This window comes from Apus apus, chromosome 8, assembly GCF_020740795.1.
Source record: "Apus apus isolate bApuApu2 chromosome 8, bApuApu2.pri.cur, whole genome shotgun sequence".
Lineage (NCBI taxonomy): Eukaryota > Metazoa > Chordata > Aves > Apodiformes > Apodidae > Apus > Apus apus.
This window is the reverse complement of record NC_067289.1, coordinates 14,460,121-14,478,636: the sequence shown is the minus strand read 5'-3', so window position 1 is coordinate 14,478,636 and position 18,516 is coordinate 14,460,121. Positions and strand designations below refer to the sequence as shown.

At 44.3% G+C, this 18,516-nt stretch overlaps 1 protein-coding gene across 2 annotated transcripts in view; it reads right to left on the bottom strand.

Moving 5' to 3' along the window:
• Positions 1-18,516, bottom strand: part of FGF12 (fibroblast growth factor 12) — a 211,366-nt gene that overhangs the window by 121,416 nt on the left and 71,434 nt on the right. Inside the window, exon 1 of one of the 2 annotated variants that reach the window (XM_051626684.1) lies at positions 10,908-11,108. The exons of the other annotated variant lie outside the window; for it this stretch is intronic. Coding sequence (XP_051482644.1) covers positions 10,908-10,995 — 88 coding nt within the window. The 5' untranslated portion in view covers positions 10,996-11,108. Of the gene's footprint in view, positions 1-10,907; positions 11,109-18,516 lie in introns of those variants that run through there. 2 annotated transcript variants of the gene reach the window in all.

Sequence of the window (18,516 nt, the reverse complement as noted above, 5' to 3'; positions counted from 1 at the left end):
ACAAGCCAATCAACAGTTTTCAATTGCAAATGAGGAACAGTTTAGTCATCAAAAAGCAAAAGGCTGAAGAACATACTGAACAGGAGAGGAAAACAATCTCTTCCCTATCTTTCACATGCTTCTGTAACCAATTCCTTCTGAACATTTAGAAGAACATTTCCTATTGACACAAGCCATAAAATTACTTTGGTTTAATGAGCTCCTCTCGTTTTAAAAATAGAGATAAAAATGTAAATGCACAGCATAATGTTTGAAGTAACTTTGAAGTGGCTATTATAGAAGTATAAACATGACTATCTACCATCTGACTTTCTGACTGCTACTAATATTCTTCATAGAAATTTAAATAATTTTTTCAAAGTGTAATTTACCCTTTTCTCATTAAAATCACTTACATGTTATAATTCACCTAGCTTGAGCAGTGAAAATTTCCTTCTCTGAATAAGCACATTTTTAGCAAATCGTTTAAGCATGGGCTTAAAATTAACTAGCTGATTGAGGTCACAGCCCACTTTGCATATGTGTTAGCACGCTGCTGCAGGTGATGTAGAGAGGATAAGCAAGCCCTAAACAACAGGGAAAACCCTGTTTTCTCTGAGATCTACCTCCTGAAACACTTTCACTAATGTTCAGTGGCTCTGCCCTCAGGCAGAAGCTGTAACAGGGCACTTTAAATGGCTGTTGCTGGTTTAATGTTAGGAGCCTTCACTGAGCAAGGCTCTCTTTTGCATAGACAGGAGGGGGAGGCATTGGTTGCCCACAGGCCCAACACTGGCTATCTCTGCTGTTGCCTGGCCACTTGCCCACCCTGCAAGCCTTGGCATACGAGTCACACTTATCCCTTAGAAAGCAATTAGCTTCATCCATTTCCCTTAACAAGCAGCCAACATGTTCTCCCTGGCAAGCTGTACTCCCACTGAACCTTAAATACTCTTCCATGAGACATTTATAATGCATGGGCTTTTAATGGGAGCTTACTGAATGGTTGGAAGTCTCAAATGCCTCTTAAAACACAAATGAGGACTCTCAACTGTACTTGAAAATTCTCATGGCACATTTTCCACTAAATACCTAAAATTCTAACCCATTCCCCTAGTCCCAGTGTTCAGACAGAGAAATATTAAACTGCTTTGAAACTTACAGTTCTTCAGTGGTCTGTACAGGCCCTGTGTTAGTCCCACAGCCACCTTGCAAAGAAGTCAGTATCGTCTCCATTGTACAGATGGGGCAATCAGGCAGAAGGAGGTGTGGTAGCACAAGGTGGAGTCACGTGCAGGCATCCACAGCCTAAATGTCAGACTGAGCAACTCTCCCTGGCTTCCCCTACACTTGGTGGAGATCTTTTCAATACCATCAACAGGGTTTAAACTGCAGCTTATCTCGCATCTCTTATGCAGGAGATGTGTTCTACAAAGGAGCTCAGTTGTACCCTAGATACTCTGATTCCTCTCTTCTGGCTGGTGGGCAAGCCCAGGTCAGCTGCAGAGGCCTGCAGGGGCAGCAGCTTTGGCCAGGGGAGCCAGCATGTTAGGCAGAGAGGTATTGACCCAATGGGCACAGGCTGTGGATGGGAAGGAAAAGTCAGGAACACCAAACAAGTGCAAAATTCATTCACTAAATTGTTTCCTCAGAAAAGTACATGCTCCCACTTAATTGGGCTCCTTATTCATGCTTGACATAGCTATTTGAAAAAAATTGGTTGTTCTAATTCGACTTTTCTAACCTCCAAAAACCCCCCTCAAACCAATCCTAAAAAACAGTCACATCACCTTCTTGGCAGAGGTGCTATGAATGAGCTGCAGGGCAGTAACAGATCTCTAGCAAGATGTTGCAGGACGTGTGTCAGCCATTACCAGGTGAGGTGGAGGCAGGGAAGGAATATTTCACTTGCTAAGCAGCCTGCAAGTGGCTAGGAGACATGAATCATATCCCCTGAACTGCCTTGTCGTGTTAAGGGTGAGAGCAATGAAGGTTTCATCACAGAAGCTCCAGCAAATGCAGAAACAGAGGAAAAAGCAAACTGAGTTTCTTTATCTATGCCATAAAAGGTAAATCCCGGTTGTTGGACAGGAACACCCAAGCACGGTCACAGGATGTTGAGCCATACATGAATATTTATATATATATATATATGTATTTCTGATCAACTAACCCAATATTTACAAAGATTATACTTGCTTACACAGAATATGAATACCTGGGGAAATCAGCCTTTCAAAAGCAAAACTTGATAGGCCCTCCAGCCTCACCAATACTCATCTGGAATACCCCTAAGCTGTTTCTAAAGTCAAAAAGCAGGTATATAAAGGGCCTGAACACACACAGCTGGGAACGATGGGAGCACAGGGACAGAGGAAGGTCTCCGTGGATTGTCAGGGTCTGTGCTTGAGTTCAACTTGAGATATTCTATGATTCACTGCTGCGATTCCACATAGGGTCAGATGCACTTCAACACACTCTGACTACTACTTGATTTTGTTTATAAAAGTCCTTGTTCTGCATATGCCTGTGAGAGACAAGAGCCTACTGCATCAGGGCTATCCACACAAAATTAAAAGCTGCTGTTTCCATCAGCAAACCACCACAGAAAAGGATAAACAATGACAACAGTAAGTCACAGGGATTCAGAGAAACAGTGGCAGCAAATTGGTTGCCTTTTCCCACCAGCAATATAATCATTATTGCTTGCTTTGGTTTTAAATTCACATTGTGACAAAAGATGAAATCAAGAACTTGGGAAGGGATTTGCAGCATGGAGGACCTGGCAATACCTTTACAGTGGGCATTTGTAGACACCAACATCACAGGGATGCTTGAGTATTGCCACTGTGAGAGGGTCACAGACACTTACCACTCTTGTGCTTTCCCAGTCTGAATGCTGTTCTAGTATGTTCAGCTCCACCCCAAGCCCCATGAAGAAGACTTCTATGACCTGTCCCTCCCTCCTAGCATACCTTGGGTCCTCCCAGAAGACCTTCCCACTGTGAAATGTCACTAGAATTAGGCAGAGCAGGGAGCACAGCATGGGGTACCTTTGTCCACAAAGGAGGCTCAGCATGTGTCACTAATTTTTTAAGCCAGTTTCATTAAAAGTCCTCTCTTCTCCATCCCTCTTTCCTTGGTGCTCTCAGTTCCTTATTCCACTCCCACGCTAACACAGACCTCCCACACTGTCCACATCTTCTCTACACACTGTGTTCAAATTTTCCACTTAAAACACTTCTCCATGCCTCTGTATACCCCCCCGCATTAACCCCCTTCCCTGCCCTCTCCTCCTTCCCCCCATGTTCCTGCTCCTTTTCCTTGAAGGACCCAGCAATTCCTCTGCATTCTGCCCATGGTCCCTGAAGGTACACTTGCATGGTCACTGGCACACCAAAGAAGTCTGTTTGAGGGGGAACCCTGGAAGAAGGGCTAAACACTAGGACCAGATGGACTACATTTGTTGCAATCCCAGCATGGGGCAAGGGATATTCTTTTCTCAACCCTTAGTATTATCTCCAGGAGAACCAGCAACCTCAGCAACTGGGTATGAGGACTACAACCCTGGGGATAAGGGCAGTGTGTTTCTCAGCTGAAAGACTTCTGACCAACAGCAAATGGGTGCCCCAGCTGGTCCCATGCGTAGCCGTGACTTCATAAAAACACTTGCTGAGAAATTAGCAGGGTGGATACAAGAACAGAGAGCAGAATCTCCCCATCTCTCAACTCTGCCAGAGCCAAGCAACGACTTCAGTCAAGTTGTTCCATCTCACTGTAACTACTGTTGCCCAGCCATCCCCTCCATAGCACCAAGCTCATTAGGACTGAGCAGTGTGATTGCCAGGCTACGCACAAGTTTTCAAGTGAACAAATGGCTGTGAATGCACATTAAAGCAGAAAGAGGACACTAATAAGGAAACAATTAATTATTTCATGGCTTTTAGAACCGTTTTTTTTTCCTATTCTTTCCTCTTATCTGAAACAAACAAAGCTATGAGGGAATAAATACAATTCTACAGATAATCCACACTTTAGATCCTGGAAGCTTTCAGTGCCCACTTTTGTAACACAAAACAATGATAATGACTCACACAGGGGCTGTGGGTGGCTTGTCACAAAATTAGCAGCAGCTTCCATGCTCCCAGCTGAGATTGGCTTTGCTGGGTTGTTTTCACAGATCTCCAGGACTGCAATTTAGCACATGCAAATAGTCCCAGCAGCCAATCGCAGCCACAATACTAGAAAAGCATAAACATGCCATTTAGAAAAATGCTTCGCCATACAAAACATGATTACCTCCTTCCATGCCATCTCAGGCTAAGGGAAGAAATGCTATTTTTATTATTAAATGTTACACGTCTCTCTTCCTCCAAGGGGAAGAACCTATTTAAAGGCCTTTTAAGCAAACATTTATTCATACAATTGAAAGCTTTGTGTACTACCATCATATAAGCAATCTCATCTAGCTTTTACAGCCTGCTGAACTTTTGATGGTATCTGTGGAACCTGGCTTAAAAATATTTACAACTAGCAACAGTTTGATAAAAAAAGAACAGATTACTTTTAGAAAGCAGCAGAAAGGGCTGTGGGAAGAGAAGGGGACTGGTTTGGAGAAAATAAGATTATAAGTAATCTAGGAGCTAATCATTCTCCCAAACGAGTAGGATCTGAGTTTCTGTAGTGAACAGGGATTTTCAACTGGAAACCATTGGCTACGAATAGATTCATAGAATGGTTTGGGTTGGAAAGGACCTTAAAGATCATCTGGTTCCAAGCCCCTGCATGGGCAGGGACACCTTCCACTAGACCAGACTGACTATCTCCAGAGGGGTCTGCTGAAAACAGAAAACAAGCCTACCACCGATTATCTGTTGGGCAAAGGAAACAAGAATTGTAGGGATTACACATATTAAAAAATGTTGAAAGCCAGTAATCTAAACCAATGATTCTGGTAAGTGTTCAAGCACATGATCATCTTAAAATGGGAGTAAGTGCCTGCACTTAGATGGTTCGCTGAACTGAGACCTACTTCCAGAAATACTCCCTGGTCTTTGAGTGAATGGGACCCAACAATCTTCACACAGCTCTTAAGCTGAAAGTGTTTTGCTCTGAAACTCACCAGCTTTAAATAGCTGCTTATGAACCTGGATTCTTTTATTACTTTTCAATTGGAAGAACTGGAACACATAAGACAGTATTTGTGTATATAGTTATTCAGGAAAATCAAAGAAAAGCTGGAAAAAATCTTGTTAAATTCTTGGTTAACATATCCCACCCAGACTTACATGATATGTCACAGTTGCACATGGTGTTTAAACTCAGACAAACTCTTCCTCTTTCTTTACTCTGGGAAGTGAAAGAAGTTACACTTCATTCCTTTGCAAAACCATGTCAGCCTCCAGGTGAGAACTGCCATGAACCAGCCAACCTCTGCTTCAGAGAACTGTTCACTGCCCTGATTACAGTTACTTAAGAAAATTCAATTGAAGCTTATTTTACCTGCATTTGCTCACTTACTGAAAGCAAAGCATTTCACAAATATGATCTGATATCAGTGATGCTCTAGTAGGACCCAGACAAGTTTCAAGACTCATAAGACTGGTTGAAGATCCAGCAATTTCAGACTCCCAGCAATGTAATCCCAGACATCTGACTGACAACTATGCACTGCCAAAGTACTTTACACCCAATGAGTCCCACAAGTCTGCATTTGCTCTTGAAGCTTTATGAAATACTTTCTTGCAAACTGAACAACAAAATCCTGCATGATATCAAAGACTTCCTTTCACAGTACTACTACACAGGACTGGCTGTGCGCACTTAAAAAAAGTCATAAGCGTATAACCTTATATTCATTACAATCTACAACTCTGAACTTCTGTATGATAGAAACCAAGCAATTTCACCAAATAAAAACTCTATCAAATTTAATATTTCAAGCTAAGCAAGAATAGATTTTTTTACAGAGATACACAAGGACTATGAGCTTCCAGGAATGAGCTTAGCATATGCCTACATGAGAAGGTTACTTCAGAATAAAGGAAAGTGTGGGTTTAAAAGGCTATAGCTATTCTTGAATAATACCCTAGAGGAGTGCTCCTATTACAAAATAAAGATGATTTTTCAGTGTTTTGCTTAATTCATATCCCAGGTGAATTAAACTAAATCAAAGGTATTCCTTCCACTAGCATATGAGTGTCAACAACAGGAATTATCCTGGAACAGAACAGGTACTCGATTGCCACTGGTTGGCAAGTATTACTTTTCCAATAACACACAACAAGAGGGAGCCTGAGCAAAATGTACAGAGGAACACTGACACACTCTCAACAGTGGCAGAAAATGGCAGGCAAGGGACCTGCTGCAGGACAGAAAAAGTGCTGATGACCTCCAGTGCCACACCACAGCTTCTGAGCCAAGTGACCAACTCCCAACCCCAGCTCAGTGGCATGAAGCCACTACTCCCAACTCCCACCAGCAACGCACGTACCACAACCTGAACTGCCACAGAGCAGACGGGTTCTCAGTGCTCCTGAGATTCAGAAAGGAATTGCAAGTTTTACTGTCTGTCATGAACAGAGCTTTTGCTCTCACTAATTTGAAGCCAACTGTACAGTATTTGCCATACACTGTAACACCCGTCTACTTGAATAAACAGCAGTGGGGAAAATTTCTAGAATTAGTGTAAGTAAAGTGTATGTGAAAACACAGATCACTACACAAGCAAAACAATGAACGTCTGTTCTGTTTATGTTAATCTTGAAGAAGCAATTGTACCTCTTACGTGTCTGATTCCCTGCAGATGAAATGTCTTGTATGTGCAGATGTAGAATCACAGAATGGTTCAGGTTGGAAGGGACCTTAAATATCATCTGGTTCCAGTGCTCCAAAAAGTGTCAGGACAAATGCAAATATTGTATTGTCAGTAACATACAGGCTAATAGCAGAACCACAATCTCACCCTATCTGGACAGAATGCTCCTTCCTATTGTCCTGAATACAAAACTTTGTGTTGGGATGCCTAGAAAAATACGAAGACTTACTGTGCCAGACAGTGTTTTAATTTACCAAAAGGCAATATTAATCAGCACACTTTCAGGTGCTTCTCCAAATTTTACCAGTGTGAGAGTCCCAGGGAAGCCAAGGTCAGGATTTACTTTCAGCATGAGCTTAACTGCCACTGAAGACATCAATGTGCAGAACAGAGATTTAAACTGAGAAATACTCTGGAATAGGTTGGTCCCTGGATAAAACTGGGCCTCTACTACTTAAAGCTGAAAACACATTGCTATTGGGCATTGTTGCCAGTTGATGCGATGATGTGAGAAATATCTCTGGTTTTTAGCGATGATGCATCCAACAGAAGAATCTGTATGGGAGCCAAGGGCAGAACACACATGAGACAGAATCATTTGTACAGCCAAGTAAGAAATCTTTATGGAGGAGGATCGAAACCCTCACTAGCAGAAATCTCCATACTGCTGTTAATGCAGTATGCAGGTACATGGCCTTTTGAATCAAGGTGGCTGCAAACCAGGTACAGTTCATCTGAAATGATTTTTCTCTACTCCATTCCGAGTCACATCAACATTATGATCATTATCTGATGCTTATCTTTAATTTAACAGTATAGTAGCTATGTCATAACAATGACTAGGAAGTAAAAAGCAAAAAAAAAAAAATCTGGACTGGCAAACCACACCTCCCAGGCAAAAGGGGGCAAGGTGCCAGAGGAGAAAATAAATTAACTAAAAATAACAAAATTAATTATGATTGTACTATCTAGAGGGGAAATATCCCTCTACATACAATACAATCAGTCAACTTACAAATTCTGAAACTAACGTAACAAGTGAAGTACATGGAAGATGATATGGGATGTTGCTGTGCTGAAGTACTTGCAAAAAAATACACAAAAGACTAGGAATAAATCTATTCCTTTGTACTGCTATGAATTACTTAGACTTTTGTGATGCCTTGGAGACCCATTAAACCCCATTCTGCAAGGTGCCGCCCAAGCAACCAGAAGTCTGTCCCTCCACAGACTAAGACAGGTTTCAGCAGACCTCAGAAGTGGAGCATAACAACAGGCTAGAGTTAGCTAAGAGTAAAGGTGGGAGGCCTTTCAGTAGAGCAATAACAAAAAGCTTGCTCATATTTTTGCTAACATAAGAACAGAGCTACATGGTACACTACAACTATCTTCAGTTTTTCCCTGATTTTGTTTGAAGTATCATCTGTTTGTTTCTGTTAGAATCAAGAGCAGCCTAAGGCTCTGAGTCAGCACTACACACGACTGTGAATCTAACTTTAAACATGTGCTTGCGTCCTTGTGACTTATTTGAATTAAAGAAAACATGAATAGGTGGAGGGCAAAGGACTTGGTCAATCTGTCATTCAACTTCAGCGCAAAGTGCCAAATATCTTGGCATAAATAATCTACTGTCAGCATAACTCTTCAGAGTGGAGGATTAAGGGCATTATAGTACCTCACAGCACTCAGGATTAAGGGCATTATAGTACCTCACAGCACTCTAGGCCACTGCGGTTGTGGTCCATGTTTCCATAGCCCTTCTTCTCCTGTAATTTATAATCCTTTTGTTGGTACATCTCTGACTGCTATAGCCCCTATAGTGCCATGCTGAGCACAGCACTACACCTTCAGGGCTGTTGCAGGAGTATACACCTATCTCCTGAGGCATGCTTACCTTCTGAAGAAGTAGCAAGATCTCTCCTCTAACAAGCCTGGCCCACAGTGAACCCATTCTAATTCAAAGCTTTCATTTTAATTGCACATTTTTCAAAAAGGTAAAGTTCAATCTTAATGAAAAAGGAACAAATGCAGCCAAGAGTGAATGTATTTTAGCAGCCTGACTCAAAGCAAGAGACCACATCTGAAGTGCTCAGGCTAGTGGCAACAAGGAGCTAGTACTTGGAGAATAAGGTCAGTTGGAGATAATTATAAGAGATCATTTCCATGGACTGCCTCCTTATGGCACAACATGATGAAATGAGATCAGGCAACATTCAGTATCACCCCATCAGAGTGGGAGAGGTAAAGAAAGATTCAATCACCATGTATACATCAAGCATATTTCAGCACAGGATCCACCAGTAAAACCACATTACTTCAGCAGGGCAACTCTTAGGACACTATCATCAGCTTCTAGCTCACTGAAGATACAACTTAATATGCCCTATGACCTGAGCACCACACCATTTTCACCAGGTTATTGCATTCTTTACTGTCCCAGACTTCCAGATGACACATACCAAACATTCACACAAAGTACTATGAAGAAAACACCAGTTCAGGTTTTCACTGAAAAGAGAACAATGTGCATAATGCTTCCAAGCACTGTCCTATTTATTTATCATGCAGTTCTACAAAACAGGGCAGAAAATACTTTCAAGGAAGTCAAGCTACACTCTCAAAGATTTCCAGCACATCCCTTATTTCCATGAGCCAGTCCCAGACAACAACTTGCACACCTGAGTCTCAAGGGAGGGAAGCGGATACTGAGGCATAAACAGGTGGCTACAACCATTAACAAATTCCCCTTAGCAGAGCCAAAAGGGAATCGAGGCTACCTTACCAACAGTGCTCCCCCAAGCACAGCCTTTTTTCCAATGGAAAATATCAGGAGATATAGAAATTTTTCTCCTCTAGGACTGAGATCACATGTAAGGAAGCAACACTGATGCTAACAAAGCAATACTCTAAAAGACATTCTTATAAGAATCCAGTTCCCCAAGATTACGATGATCAAGGTTCAATAAGCAGATCTAGTCAAAAGCCAAATATGAACTAAATCCCAGTCAAGCTCAAAGCAGCAGGGTTAGTGCTGTAGCTTCTGCATGTTTTAATAACATTGGGTTTCTTTCCCACAGACATTTACCCAATGCTGTGGAAAAGGAAAGTCAGACTCACAGAGCACATGTAACACAACAGGAAGTGCAGAGAGACCCCTTAAAAAGCTTTGATAAGATCACCCTACAACTCAGGAATAGTGCCACACCAAATCAAGGCACTCATGCACTTATTCCTCTCTTCAAAAAGTGCTTGGATACAGCTCAAGCCCTTCACCCTACTGTACTCCCCAGCTTGGTACACTCTTCAGCAATACCCCCTTCCCCAACAGGCTGGGAGCAGAGAGAGGATTTGGGAGTGTCCCAGCCCCCCATCAGGAGCAGCCAGGGATTTCCCTTTACCTTTAGGGACATTTCAACACAAGAAGACATTCAACACCCTCCATCAGAAAAAAGTTGCAACTTTGCAACTACAAACACAGGGTATAAGAAACTCCTGGAATGGGCCCAACCCCAGTTCCAGAGCCACACAGGGCCACAGCTGCTCCAGGGAAGGTCATCCTTGTCCCAGACAGGTAGTAATGGAAACCATAATTGAGAGCCCAAGGTAGGATGTGAGATAAGGGGGTCCTGTGTGGAGAAGAGGAATCTGTAAGAAGGTTCAGTATGGGTGGGCTGCAGGTGGGATAGGAGACAGCAACAAGGGCTATGTACAAGGTAGAGATCCTTGTGGGGAAGAGGGAGCTGTGGGAGGTACTGGGCGCTGGAGGTGGAGTGTGGAACTTAGGTAGGGGTGAAAACAGAACTGGGGTGCAGATCTTGGACAGATGGCGGTTTGGGTTGGGGATGGTGCCACGAGTAGGTGGGGAGGGACGAGACCCGAGCTTGGGGGCTGCTGGGTTGATGGGGACCAGGAGACCCGGTGGGTTCAGCACCGAGAACAGCGCCCGGGTCCTCCCGCCACCTGCGCGCGGCGCCCGGGGGGCCGGGGGAGCTGGGGGGGCGAGGAGGAGGATGGGGGGGAGGAGGATTGGTAGGAAGAGGAGGATGGGAAGAGGGGGAGGAAGACGAGGAAACGGGGCCAGCCGGCGAGGACAAGGACGCGCGCTCCCTACCTGGGCTGTTGCTGGATCTCAGGCGCCTTCCACAGAGACACTGCAGCATATGCGAGCCTTTCTCCAGGAGAAGCCCGAGAATCCTCATGGATTTCACTTTGTGGCGCCCTCCTGCTCCTCGGAAAAGGGACCGGCCCCGGAGCGGCCGGCTCTCAGCGGCGGGGCACCGGCCCCCCTCGCCGCCAAACTTCCCGACCCATCGCAGCGTCCAGGGGAGCCTGGGGGACCCCGCCGCCACTTCTCGGGACTTCACGGCTGGAGGAGGGCAGGCTGTGCCGGGAAGGGGGTCGGGCCAGCTAGAAGGACGTCAAGCCCTAGAAACACGGGCTGCCGGCTGCCAGCCCTGCCCCCTGCAGGCACAGCCCCTGCCGGGGTGGGGAGCCGCCGCCGGGACCCCCCCGCTGCCGGCTCCGCTGGCCGGGATGCGGGCAGAGCCCGTCGCTTGTTCGCCGCAGCCGCCGAGAGCCCGGTCGCGCCGCCCCGCTCTGCTCCGCCGCTCTGAAGTTGTCCGGGTCCCAGCGGGGAAGGGATGGAGAGAGGAAGGCGACCCGCGTCCCTGCCGCACGCCACCCGGGATGGTCTCCGGGATGCTCTCTCGGGCAGGGCAAGCTCCGTGTATCCCGCGGTATTCCCAGCGAGAGGGAGGCACCACGTGCGGGGCGGGGAGGGCGACACTGAGTACGGCCTTTCCGGGGCTCCCTGCCTGCCAGAAACCACGGGACCTGCAACGTGGCTTGGGAAGAAGACACACCTCTTGTCTTAAATCGCCAGTAGGAGTGTGTGCCTGGAAGCAGGGGTGTTCCTGTAAGCACCCGCTTTAAACGGGCAAGGCTCCTTATTTAGCCTTACAGAGCCTAAGGCATCAGCTTCTTGCTAATGTCCCTCCGCTGAGACTGAAGGGTCATTATTTTTTTGCGTGTTTGCAAACTATCGCCCTTCTAATGTTGCAGACTTAAGTCCGGGCTCAGTGTTTGCACCGAACAAAGACAGTTAGAGCACATGCCTCATAGCCAGGAAGGATGGGGAAAGATACTCTCCTTAGAGCTGTCTTCTATTCATGAATTGACCCAGTGCAAAACCCACCACACAAGGCTGGAAAGCACAGAAAGCTCCTCAGAAGAAGCAGTATATACAAAAACCTTTCAAACAAACTCTTGCACTTGAGTACACTCCAGTGCTCCACTAAAAAGCAGCTGCCTCCAAGACAAGTCTGAATCTTGCACCAGGGTGAATTCTGCCTGGATTGCCCTGTGCTCAAGTAGGGTTACCTACTAATGCACCAGCTTTCCAAGCCTTCTCTGCTTTTGTTTCTCCTGGTACCTGGCAAAAGCAACCAAGCTTGTCTGACCAGCACACGTCTATAGGGTGTAAAAGGCTTTTAGCCAACACTCCAAAGGGATGCAAGAGCAGGGATACAGGCTGAGTTAACATTTGCTAGGATGTCTCTCCAGTCCAAATAAGAATGAGGCACAGACAGCATGACACAGGACACAACACTGGTTTGCTCGCTAGGAGACCCATTAGGATGGAACAGTAAAAGCTTTAAATACAGAGATATCAGATTATCAAAGTACATAAAACAGACACAGCAAGAGAAATGCTGTTCTAGTGTAAAACTGTATTGAAGATTTGTGGCAAAACCAGTATTTTTCAGAGCACCTAGAGGCTTTCATGCCCTCAGTAAACATCCTACAGCTTCAGTTTTCCTCTAGAATAGGAAGAAAAAAACCAACACCAAAACCCAAAATAGCTAAAATGCTAAATATTTCATTAAATGGAAGCTCTTACTTTTCAGTCAGCCGTACTTAGTACACCAAAAAACAACACTTAGGTAGAAGCAAAGCCAGTAGCACAGAGTTCAGGACTGGCAGAAGGATGCAAGACATTAATAACTACTCCCTGGGATCAATGTTAAACTCAGTTTTTGTCTGCTGTGACTTGTGCTGGAAATCATTCCTTTGTATGTCTTAATTTATAAGCTATTTTACACAAAACTTTGTGCATGCACCAAGTCACAGCAAAAAGCTATATGAAACTGCTCTCCTCGCTGACCCAGGATCATTGTTCCAGTGACACTCCTTAGCAATACCTGCTCTGCAGCACTCACAGAAGAGAGCTGTGCCATGTCAGGGCAGATACTGACCTGACATTACATCTGTTATGTCTTCCCTTCACCCATAGCTGTCCTTCGGTTCTCTCTACCAGATCAGTGAGCAAACCTGTAGCTCCTTGGGAACATGGCCAGAAGCAGTTTGCACAGTGAAGCTCTAAAAAACAATTAGTGGTTCCTGGGTACTTCTGTAATAGTGCAGGGAAAAAAGCTCTCTTTCTGCAAGCGCATCAGCAGCATGTTTGAGATAACAGTTCTGGATGTGGCAGATCAAGGACAGAACAGTGAGATCTGAAGTCAAGGTGTCCTCCTTGCTTAGCAGCCAACATGGAGCTATAAATGAGGGGCTTTCATTTAAAGACACCAGTACTGAAGTGCAGCACCAGGTACCAGGAGAGAGGTGCACTTGGATGTTATATGTATTAAGCTGGCATGGGAACAGGCAGGCATTATCAATTGGACATGAAAAGACAAGTGTGTTGGACACAATACAGATGCTCATAAGAAGAAAAAAGTGAGAATGCAACAGGTGGTTGAAGTCTGAGACTTCTATTCATTAAACTAACACAGTTGTTCTTGGAAAATCTACTCAGAATAACCCACAAAACCACTTATAAAATAATTTCTCTTTCTTTGGAAATAGAAATCTTTTTTCCATCACCTTCCCGCAAACTTGATGATCCAAAGCTTAACAGGTCAAGACTCTGTCTTTGTAGGACAGGCTCCAAGGGGTAGGCTCCTGATTCACATCAGAGTGAAGGGCAGCAGAATCAAACCAGTGGAAAGAATGAATGAGTGTTACTTGACATTTCCAAAGGGTGAGGACGACTGCAACAAGCACATGTTCCTCTTTCAAGCTGAGTAGGTTTAAGTGAGTTTAGACAGCAAAATGGAAGCATAAAAATGGCAAAGAATGATTCTTTAGGAACTGTGATGCATATGACTCAAGTGTTTACATGCCACAAAATACTCAGTAATATCGTGTACCCAATTAGGTAAATCTTAACCCAGTAAACAAAGCTTATGAAACTTGAAAAGATAAATGGATCTGACAGAAATCAAGATCTTGCTAGATGAGTTAACTCATTTTAATCCAAAAAAAAGGTAAACAAACAAAATATTTCTCTGCAAAGGGACAGCATGTACCCAAACAATATTTCAATAGGACATAAGTGGTGCATAAGTGTTTCTATGGCTCTATTGATGGGCTTGCACTACTAAATATAATGCAAATAGCATCTCAGATGTTACTGTGAAAATGCTACAGATATTTAAATTTTGCCCATCAGTAGAACATGTGTATTAGAAAAATGATGATGTTCTCAAATAAAAGCAGAGATTCCATTTGCTGGAACACAAAGAAAGCTGTGAAAGATTCATTGAGGTCAGAAGACAGTTACAGGGAACAGTGTCACATGTGTTTCTCTCTTATTAAATTAAAATGCCATTGGCCTTCTGAAGCACGGAACAGAAATGAGAATATGTTTGGGATTATGGAATTTGAATTAATACCTGCTACCATAAAGGAATGCACTGTGCTCTGATAAAAGAAAAATAAGGTGATTTAGCAGACAAAGCTTTTTTCTAGGTATTAAAATAGCATAATGTGCATAAGTTCATCAGTTACAAAAGAAAAAAAGAAAGAGAATTTACAAAAGCTTAAATAAGAGACTGGACAGGAAAGGTAATTTCCTTGTGTTCATGCAAAAGCAGGGGCTGGGTTCATTTGGCTGCTGTTTTCACCCATATTGACTACCTGTAGTTCCTCAAACATTGTGATTGGTACACAGAAACAGCTTCTGCAGCTCCATTTGGTTCAGGGTTGTTTTTTTTTGTTTGTTGCAAGTGTTTACCCTTGTTGTATTTTCTGGCCAAATCAGGCAAAAATGGTGAGAAATGGCCCATTAACCTCCACAGCTTTGTCCAAGCTGGTGCTGATGCAGAACTCAGACATGTTTTGTCCCTCCATGGACATTTACAAAGCACCTAGGGGAGCACTTGGTGTTTATTTTTTGGCACTCATTCCGTAGAACCATTTGAGATCAAAGAGGGTGATGGCAGGCAACCACTTCTCAGCACTTTTCTTTGAAAGAGCCATTTGAGTAAAATCTGCCCTGGAGCAGGCAAAAAAATACAGCCCTTTTCAGTGCAAACAAGTACTCACCCCACTGCCATCACTGTGCTCCCTGAGTGTTTCTGCTTGCCTTTTGCCCCTTCTTCATGAAGTAGACCACTGCTGACAAGGAGGGATGGCAAGGTCTGCTACAGAGACACCTAAGCCATGCAAAGGGCTTCTACTGCATCCAGTTCCACCAAAGCAGAGAACACTCATGCCAGAGCCAGTGAGAGCTGCAGCACAAAGTTCAGAGTTTTACTGAAGGTTACACAATAAATTTGTGGCCAAGCAGGGAATCATCTGTCAGTCCTCATTCTGGTGATTTAATGAGAGGATTAGCCTCTTCCTGATCAGTATAAAATTGCACTCATTATAAGGCAGAGATTGCAGCTATTCTGTTAGAAACTTTTACCACAAAAAGGTATACCCCACACCTTCTGACAGCAAGGAAAGGACGAAGCGAGGGGGGAGGGGGGGAGGGGCAGGGGGAAGACATAGCTATATTTTGTACATCAGACAAGGAAGACCAAGTCCTTTGTTGCTTTTCTGTGGTCAAAAACCAGAGCTATCACATGAACAAGAGGGAATAGAAACCACTTACTCCAGCACCTGGTGGAGAGACTGACTTGGTATAGTCTCAGGTTCCTCTCAGCCCACCAAAGCAGCCTCAGGAGAAAAATAGATATCCCATAGCCTTGATCATTTAATAGGTTTATCCTCAAACACATTAAAAGCTCATGATAATGAGTACTTAGCAGTTGCATCTCCAGACATTAAGAAGAAATCTAGTATTACATGTAAAGAAGGCTTTGTGTAACAAATATTTCCAATCTGAATTAGAAGTGGTTGTTCTGGATATTTTTCAGCACAGTGATGTTTTCTCAGAAGCTGGAACTTCTAGGACTTCTCCAAACCTATTTTGGTTGTAGTACCAGCAGCTCAGAACAGATGCTCTGGGAAAAGGTGCAGCCATACATTGCTCCTTCCTCCTGCTTCCAGTGCCCGGCAGCTCGGCAATTCCCTCATCCACAGGATGTCTTGCAGTGTGTTTAAGAACCCTTGATGGATTTATCCACAACAAATTCTTACAACTGTTTTCTGAAGCCAGTAGTCTCTTGTTCTCTTCACTACCTTTTGGCAAAAAGTTCTACAGGTTAATCGTGCATTGGGAAATGCTTTTATTAATTTAAGACTGCTTCTCAGTCATTCCATTTAATGCTCACCTTAGCTGTTCTACTGTGAAATGGTAATTTTACGTTCTCAATGACAGTCATGGTTTTATATGCCTCTGTCGTATTTCCCTCCTCAATTGTTTAATTTCTGAAGACACCTGAAAATGCTTAATCTGCTCCATCGCTCCCTGGGCAGCAGCTACTCTGCAAGCTCCACTGACCTTGTCGCTGTTTCCTGTGTCTTTCTAGATCTATCACATCTTTTTTTAAGGCAAGATAACTAGAGCTGCACACAGTACTTGAGGTGTGAGCGCAGTAGGGATTTCTAGCCTGGCAGGATGAGAGGTCATATTTGCTCTCTATCTTTCCTCATATTTTCTGCTTGCCTCTGCTGAGCCAGTACTTTCAGAGAGATCCATTCTGTCTCTGAGGTCATTTTCCACAGAGAACACGTCCCCAGTAGCACCTCTTACCATAAGTGACCATAACTATATGTATTTTTGGAGTTTTTTCCATGGGTACATTACTCTGCACTCCTCAGTTTATACTGCCAGATGCTCTGGAGAGCATGTATCAGGAGATCCTTCTGCAACTCTCTTCCATCCACTTCAGTTTTTCTTGTTCCAAATGATTTTGCCTTCCCTCCATCCCCTCACTCTTCAATATAATTTAGGAGCACACTGGACTGTGCAGTCCTGTCCCTCTCCACTGGCAATTTCCCCACTGACAAGACTTGACCTTTTCTCTTTAAAGCAAACACCCAGTGAGGGAAGCTTTTTAGAAATCCAAGTGTGGGACTCCTTATGTGTCACCTTTACCTAAGATGCTCAGGGAATGCTAAGAAATTTAGGGGTGGAGGAGGGGAGGAGAAGGGGGGCATATTTCCCCTTCCAAGAGCAGTGCAGCCTTTTCCCCAGGTGACCAAACCTGCTTGCCAGGCCCTCGTGGGATGGGTGGGGTGTGTTTTTTTGCAGATAGCTGAATTTCAGGGCAATCCCCTAGATGTTGCCATGTTTGTCCTTTGCACCTTCTGGGGCACCTCCTTGGCAGGTACAACTCCCTTGCCAGCTCTGCTTGCTGTTTCACATCTATCAGTCTCACAAGGGAAAGCACACAGGAAGACAGAAGTTCTCCCCCGTCTGCAGATCCCTCCAGACTGATAGGTCATGAAAGAGAAAAGCAGATTAAAATGGTTGTAATGCAGCTGGCACAGGGAAGATCTGACCCACAGGGCCACGGTAATTGAGGTTATTAATCCACTGGAGGCAGCAATGGCTTTGCCTGAGGCATGACCCAAGTTCAGAGAGCAGCAGCTTGCAGTTGTGCCAAGAGGCTTTTGAGGTGGGCAGGCAAGCGAGCTCTGCCCTCCAGATGACTCCTGGGCTCCTGTGCTTTCAGCAGCCACCAAGGCAAAGCCAGCACTGGAAACACTGCATCTTCCAAATTCAACCAGGGCACACTCTTGGCTTTGCCCCCAAATCACTGCACAATATGTGAAGAACTGTCAAGTCTCTTTCCTCGTCTGAGCAGGCAACCAATCATCTCACAGGAAAAAGTTGGGATGCCTAAAAAATGAGATTTTTCTGAGGGCAAGTCCAACAGACAACCACTGCAAGAAGCTAACTCTCCCTCCCCTCATGCAAACTCACTCCTAATGTTCAGGAGTGCATCAGAGGTCAGGAGCAGCATCTGTGGAAGTATGAACATCCCCACCTGCCTACTTCCAATGACACTTGCAGAGCCTTCTGCTGTCATCTAGATCTGAAATGTATTTATTCTGGTATGCTAATACAACACATGTGGCACAGTCTCATCAAAACCAGCAAGTTATTGCCTGCTTAACTCTCTGCCTTGGGAACGATGATACAAGAAACGCTTTCTGCTCCAATTCACAGCTTCTCCAATCACAGTAAATCCACTACTGGGGTACCACAGTTCAGACCCTCACTCATTAACTGGCCACAGTTGCTGAAGAGCACATGAAGACACATTTGGAACAGGCTGCACTGGAACATAGAAATCCCAGCTCCTGTACCGTATCATCACCAAGGCAGCAGGATCTTAACCATACACAGGTTTGTCCCTGCTGGTTCTGAAGGTAAAAAAACAAAACAACAAAAAAACAAAAACCAACAATCTAGGCATTTAATAATATTACAGAGCTGTTATAGTGTGGATATATATGTAAAGGAAAATTCACACTTCAAAAGA